At 39.6% G+C, this 7,943-nt stretch overlaps 1 protein-coding gene across 1 annotated transcript; it reads left to right on the top strand.

Moving 5' to 3' along the window:
• The first annotated feature begins 3,601 nt into the window (after positions 1-3,601).
• LOC143099143 (uncharacterized) lies at positions 3,602-7,302 on the top strand. The gene is made up of 7 exons (XM_076262223.1): positions 3,602-3,747; positions 3,869-3,927; positions 4,071-4,326; positions 4,663-4,833; positions 4,995-5,079; positions 5,450-5,509; positions 7,104-7,302. Exons 3-7 carry the CDS (start codon positions 4,149-4,151, stop codon positions 7,300-7,302), a joined length of 693 nt encoding a protein of 230 aa, XP_076118338.1. The 5' UTR covers positions 3,602-3,747; positions 3,869-3,927; positions 4,071-4,148.
• The last annotated feature ends 641 nt before the right edge of the window (positions 7,303-7,943 follow it).

Genomic DNA, 7,943 nt, shown 5'->3' on the forward strand with positions numbered 1-7,943 from the left:
TCTATGAAACTCCCGCCCTGCGTCCTGATTGGCTGTACGATAAAATCGGGTGCAGAAATCACTCTCAATGGAAGAGGTCACAGATGGATGTGAGTGAAGCTAGGCGGAGCTAAACGGAACGAAATTCATCTGGCAAGTCAGGTTAGTGAATCATTGTTGTTTAAAAATAATGTTTTCAACATATAGCCACATCATTTGTTTGTCAATAAAGAGTACACTGTTTATTAAGATATCAACTTCCCTGTTCAGTCAGTGTAATTGTTTACCTTCTTCATTTTACTTGCATGAGATTAGTGTAAAGACATCAAGAAACCAGCAAAATAGTTGAATAATAATGTGACAGGTCAATTGCTTGATGTTCTCGACCAAGTCTGTGGAATGAGCCTTTCCATCTGACTGTTCTATATGCCCCTTCTGGTGTGCATGAGTATTGCAGTGTTCCATCTGACTGTTCTATATGCCCCTTCTGGTGTGCATGAGTATTGCAGTGTTCCATCTGACTGTTCTATATGCCCCTTCTGGTGTGCATGAGTATTGCAGTGTTCCACCTGACTGTTCTATATGCCCCTTCTGGTGTGCATGAGTATTGCAGTGTTCCACCTCGATACTGCATTCCTTCACCATAATCTACACATGACACACCTCCTGGTCATTGTTCAGATGAATCTTCACATGGATCCACTAGATGGAGCTCTGTACCATCTATCACACATTTCTAAGCAGTGCTGCTGTGTTTTGTGGGTTTTTAAATTTTTTTCTTAAAACAGTGTGATACCCTTCAGACTTGAAGCATTAGATGCATAGCAAGAAATGACACAAATAGCCTTGTTTAGATTGTGGACCACCCAGGAACTTTGGCCTAGGCTACCAGGGCTGTGACTCCTGATGATACATTATCATGGGCCATGTAACCAACAGACCAAATGGAAGCCATAAACACACTCCATTACATTAACTGATAGACAGAATGTAAGTGTTACACATCAAACAAAAAAAAAAATCTTTCTTACATAAACCAAATTGCAGCTATAATACATGCTATACAATATAATATGTAATACATATGTTTACCTCTGGGGGGGATTTTGGCACTATTCAGAGTTTCCCAAGTAACCATTCAGTGTGACATATAAATATGTAATGCAGTTATACAATAACAATTTATACTATAGTGAGTAGACATAACATGTATTGGTTGCATTGCTCAGATTTGCCATTTGGTGCAGCTTTTTGCAAATAAATTCCAATACACTTGCTATTTGTAAAATGTTCTTTTCATCAATGTGAAGTGTTTATAGATGTGTTTTGACATGTTATGAATGTTATGTTATGAATGACATACCTCTCATTTTTATTGAAAATAAAACTTCTTTGTGGATGGAAATATAATCAACGTTTCAAAAATGATGCTGGACACTTTTGCCTTTAAAGTGGGAGAGAGAAATGGGAGTGGGCTCAGGAAATGAGGATGGGTCTGAATTAAATCTGGAGAGAGACTTGTACTTGAGAGACTTGTACTTGACTTCAGTATGGATTCCACTCTCTCATTCCGGTCCATGTGCTCTGGTTCGACCGGACCTGCGGTCATTTGCAAATCCCATCTCTCTCTCCCACGGGTCCCTGTTACTCTTCACCGTCCGATCTGAATCTAGGCAAAAGGCCCACTTGAGACCAAACCACTTTCCTAAGTATAGTATAAGTATATATACTCTTTTGATCCCGTGAGGGAAATTTGGTCTCTGCATTTATCCCAATCCGTGAATTAGTGAAACACACTAAGCACACAGTGAGGTGAAGCACACACTAATCCCGACGCAGTGAGCTGCCTGCTACAGCGGCGCTCGGGGAGCAGTGAGGGGATTAGGTGGCTTGCTCAAGGGCACTTCAGCCGTGCCTACTGGTCGGGATTTGAACCAGCAACCCTACGGTTACAAGTACAGTACAAAGCCCTAGCCAGTAGGCCGCGGCTGCCCGTGAGACTGACACATGTCCTGCCATATAAGTGTAAATGTACAAGGACAAATGTGATGGGATCTGGCATAACAGACAAGATATTATAGAATACAAATTTAATGTAAACCAAATTTCAGCAAAATATTCACAGTGAACTTATTTTTACTCTTTCCTGGTAACTGTGCAACATCTGACGGATTTCCCCAGATGGCATCACAAAGTGTCAAATATAGAAGCATGAAAAACTAATTAAAAAAACAAAACATTTCCTGCCTGTTTTGTCTGTTGCCACGGTGACAAGTTTGGTTCCTGTTCAGACAGCTTCACTTGTTGTCATGATACCACTGCTCTTCAAGGATAACGGCAAGGTAAGAAGAACTGAAAATGTATTAGTGTTAAAAGTATGTTGATCTATAGTCTCATTAGAAAATATGCACTTCTAACTGTGGACTAATTCAGAGTGACGTATTTGAGATAACACATCTCTGTGTTTCTACAAGTGTATAACAGTTGTAATGTCTAAACAGGGTTATGTGTCTAAGGATGAGGGGTGTGGCCTCCCTTACTTTGATGATTCTGTTGACCGTTCAAGGTGAATCAAATATTTGTCTTTTCTTGTTTATTAGAGTTTAAAGCAACTTACAGACTTATTTGAAATATGTTGTATGAGTGGGAGGTAGAGTTACCACACGTTCTGGTTTTCCCGGGATTGTTCTCTTTTTTTAATGTTTGTCCCGGAAAATTGATAATCTTTCCCGGGACACCAAATGTCCCGTTTTTTGGTGCAAAGGCACTTCTATTTTTTTTAAGTATTCCCTAGTTTCACTTTCAATAAAACCTACATTCCGCTCCTGCAATCCTACTATTTTACTTAAGTTATCTTGATTGTATCCTGCTGTCGGAGGCAGGCATGCGCTTATTTGATTGGTTGTAATGCAGACCTGCGAAACGAAAGTTTACCTTATCCATCACCTACAACTACCGGCCGTGCGCAGCAAGCATGTCCAAGAGAGTGAGTGCGTGCGGGTAGGCAACAGATTGGAGAGGGTACCCCAGAGCCTTATAGATCTATCTATATGGGGTAGCTTAGTAAAAAAAAGAAGAAATTTCGGTTCGATTTGGTTTGATAAAATGGGGTGCGAGACGGAGGAGGATATAGGCCTACAATCAAAGTCAGGGCCAGCGGCGAAAAAAAGAGATACACAGTAGGCCTACACAACGCCGACAGGGTGAAAAGGGGTAACTAACTTAATATTATGCATAGTATTGTTCATGTTTTATAGCCTGATATCTTAAAAGAGCTGGTGAAAGGGCATTATAAGAACCGTTAGTAAATTATTATTTAGAACCAGTAATAGGCCTAGTATAATTAAGGCATTTAACATTAATCTTTTTTTTTGGGGGGGGGAGGGGGGTGGGTTGGCAATGATTGTCCCGGATTTTCACAAATCAAATGTGGCAACCCTAGTGGGAGGATTGGGGGTTATGCTGTTTAACTGTGTGTTGTGTGTGACCGTCTCTCTCTCTCTCACTCTCTCTCTCTCGCTCTGTGTGTGTGGGTGTGTCCGGTGTCTGTGTGTGTTATCATATTTAGATGTATCTGGTGAAGATTGGGGCATCACATACCTGTCTGAGCATGTCTGTGGTTTTGTGGGGTCTTCCGTGAACATGTCCTGCTCTTACCCCAGTAATCTGATCATTAAAAAAGCTTACTGGACAAAACAGTCTGGTGATCTTCCCGATCTTACAGACGACCCAAACTACAGAGACAGAACCAGCCTGGAACTAAAACATGTAACCTACATATAACCTACATGTAACCTACATATAACCTACATGTAACCTACATATAACCTACATGTAACCTACATATAAGTGTGTTGACCACATTTGATTCTGGTAAGTATTACTGCAGGATTACACATGCTGACGGTCAGTGGATTGGAACGCCAGGGGTTGACCTGCATGTTAAAGGTAAAGAGAAACAAAATCGCATCATGCCTGTCTAAGATTCATGCGTTTAGATGTTTATCAGTCTGGCATGTTGTAGGGGAAATATAGTCTCAATAAATACCTCTTCAAAAGTGTAAATACATATGCAATGGTTACTCTCACAGAAGCCCCAGATAAACCTACATTGTCCATCAGTCCCCCTGGCGACATACTGGAAGGTACATCTGTAACTCTGACCTGTGATGGTACCTACCATCTACCAGTGCAAGGCTACAGCTGGTTCAAGGGAAACACAGACCAAAGCCTGGGCACTGGCAATACATACACCATCAAACACTGAAGACACTGGAGAAGATACCTGCAAGTCAACAAATAAATGTGGTAGCAGATACTCAACTAAAGAATACCTCAACATTTGCTGTGAGTTACCTTTTCATCACTTTGAAAAGACACAATTATAATGGGGTTAATTTTTCAATGATCATTTTGTTATTCTTTTTATTAGTATATTTAGAGCTTGATTTACTAAGATGACAACTAAATATGTCACTAAATATGCACTCTGGCATATTGCATGTTGGTTTGGTGAATATTTGTGTTTTCAAGGTGATCAACCAGATGTCAAGAAGTGCCAACATAATGGAGACAGCAGTATTCAAATGAGAGTTGTGTGTGTCTTCAAGCATGTGTGTGTGTGTCTATTACTTGCAAATGTCTTGTAAATATAACACATTATGTATATTTTGTTTCTTGTAGTTTTCCTTGTTGGTGCAAAAGACAAGGAAAGTTATGTGACCTGCAGCAGTGATGCCAACCCACCAGTAGAGAGCTACACCTGGTTTAAGGTGGATGAGTCCACTCCAGTAGGATCAGGACAGCAGTACAGCATCACTAACATCAGGTCTGAGGATGGAGGACAGTACTACAGTGAGGCCAGGAATAAATATGGAGCTGAAAACTCTACTGCTGTGTTCATCACAGTTAAGGGCATCAGTGGATCAGGTTTCAGTGCATCTCCATGTGTCTTCAGTGATGAGCTAAGAGGGATTCCCCTTTCCACTCCATTCTTATTTCATTAATTCCTTCAGATGAACAGAGCCTTGTCTACACAGCTGTGACAATAGTTTCCGTCTGTGGAGCTATGGGACTCTTCTGCTTGGTTTTCTTCATGATGTGAGTGACTGACTAAAACACAGTCTAATATTTTTTAATAATAGAATGAAATGCCAAATATGGTATTTGTTAAAGCCATGTTGAGTGTTCCTTAAGGTAGACTCACCAGAGAGGGAGCCCAACCTCTCTTCAGTAGAGATCCCCAACAAACTCCAGTGTTTTGTTATGGGAAAGATTGACACAATTGTGGGAAAGATTGACACAATTTTAGCCATAGAATGGGCATATCAGATCGTAAGGTGATATCTGTTGAATATGACAAAAAAGTATAATGAGTTAGAAATGATCATGATCACAGTGTGTTTTGTAGAGAATAAAGGTATTGACAAGGCAAATTCAAGGCAAATTCTATGTTGTTGTTTTGTTGCAGCAAGAAATGGAAGACAACAGCAAGATGGACAAGTCAAGCACGGGACTTCCCTGTTTTCCTGTACAAAGTGCACTTTATTACATAATATATAAAGAGTTTGGTTCTAAAACGCTATATCCTCCATTTTAATGAATTTTCATGAATCATTTAGGCCCTATTTTATATTTGTTTTTCAAGTAATGTTAGTGGAAATGTAATTTAGTATTATTATTTAATTTATCTTTACTCTATCAAAACAACATAACTGCAATTGTATTCATATTACCTGAAATACACAATTAAATAACATGACATAATGTTTTTAAAAAAATGGATTAACCCTTAGAACCCGATTGAGGCAAAGTGCGTCAAAAAACACACCCTTTCTTCTCTGTTACATTGCTCCGCGACATCGCAACGAGATAAAACCTTTATTGCATGACAGAGAAGAAGTGGGGCTTTCCAAAGAGACTACGCACTTCTGTACGATCAAGTATGAAAATTTTAAAAAATCATGAAATTAAATCAAATTGCATCATATTTACAGTCTATACTTCTCTGCGTTCACCTGCGCACCCATTACTCTCGTTTGAATTAATCGCATAGATATGGCAAGCATATCAGATGAAAGAGGAGAAACAGGGCTATCCATTGGTACCATGGATATCAATCTTTCTGGCTTATAAAAACAGACAAAGTGACTGCAAAATATTAACATCATGTACACAAACCAACGCTGCACACCCATTACTCTTGGAGTAATTAGTCGCGGACCCGTGATCGGATATATATGCCACGTATGTTAGATGAAATAGGAGACACAGAGCTATCATTTGATACCAAATACATCCTTCTGGGTTATAAAACAGACGAAGTGACAGCAAAATAATAACTTCATATAGCTGGACTTACCCCACGTTTTTGTCTGTTTTTGTGGCAAAGCATGTTTATAATCCAACGCTATCGTGTGTTTCTCTATGGCAAAACATGTTCATAATCCGGTTTTGAGATCCTAGCAAATTCCTGCATGACATCCAATTCATGGCTCACATTGCATCCGAAGTTGTTCAACAAAGAAACACCTTTTTTGCCTTTACTTTGTTCATGGCAATGCAGTAAAAAGTTGAGAATCATCATGAGCGCATACACCATAGTCACACATGCTAACAGGCAAACTTGGGTCAAGTCAGGTCACATCAGTTCATGTCACAGATATGGAGCGCAGAATGGTCATTTTTCATCGCTAAATAAAAAATGGCATTTATTTCCGTAAATCACACACCACATATTTCTGTAAATTGCTCAGCCCCAGAGTATCCCTCCAACATGGCAATGATATTGCCTGTTTCAGGACAGTCTGCCCTACACACACATGAAATGCATGTAGAGCTATGAGCTTGCTGTGGTGAGATACAGGTCAAAATATAAGATTTTTTATAATATGATCTGGATAGCCTAGACTCTGCTGAAAAAAACAATATATAATATGTGTGTGTGGCACTTACAATGACCAGAATAAATCCTTATGGATAAAGGTAGTGAAAATGCCCTAAAACAGCTTAGGGTTCTAAGGGTTAATGGCGTTTTGAAACCAAACTCTTCATATTTATTTATATTATATGGTATTTGGTTATGTGTATACTATTGATTTATTTCTCGCAATTTAAAATACTAGGGATTATGTTAATATTGCCCTGGGTGGACAATCTGATGCCATCCAACCAAGCTTGAACCTCAACACCACCCAACCTGATGGAGTTTACCAGAGCCTGAACCCCAACACCACCCAACCTGATGCAGTTTACCAAAGCCTGAACCCCAACACCATCCAACCTGATGCAGTTTATCAAACCTTGAATGCAAATACTCCCTAAAATGTACAGTTCAGGTAACATAAATCTGTGTAGTTTGTACACAAACAGTATTTACTCTGTATACTTATATACTATTTACTCTGTAACTGTGTACTAAATTCTAACTATTTGAGGAAAATATTCCATTGTAAGGGTAGCCCATTATCCAGATCACGACCAGTTCTGCTGTAAGTTTGTGGAGACTGTTCACAAAACATTTGTCGAGAATTGAAGGCAAATAGAAAACTGTTTGCAATGTTAGTGAAATTGAACACACCTCAGCTGTTGAGTTAGCCTGACGAGCCAGACCCACATTAAAATGTAGGGTCTGGGCACTCACCGTTCGCAGTGCTCAGTCCGAGGGGCGGGATAATCGGTTGTCTTTCAAATTCCCTCTGCACGCAATAGGACAGCGCTATGAGTCCCATGCGTAGTTGGCTAGTTCAAACTTTTGCCAACTTAATAAAAGCTTAACTCGTGTCACATTGTTCGCTAACAGTAACATTATCTTATTTGTTTTCAAGTAGCAGGGAATTCAAGCCAAACCGTTCCAACTCTGCCATCAATCATTATGTTAAGCCCACCTAACGACTCTATACACGATTTGATTGGCCTGATAGAAGTTTTTTTAATTTTTCAAGCTCACAAGCCAACGGAGAGTT

This window comes from Alosa pseudoharengus, unplaced genomic scaffold (assembly GCF_046254945.1).
Source record: "Alosa pseudoharengus isolate Yale_2024_CS ecotype anadromous, Long Island Sound unplaced genomic scaffold, YU_APseudo_1.1 YU_APseudo_1.1_scf_25, whole genome shotgun sequence".
In the NCBI taxonomy this organism is placed as follows: Eukaryota; Metazoa; Chordata; class Actinopteri; order Clupeiformes; family Clupeidae; genus Alosa; species Alosa pseudoharengus.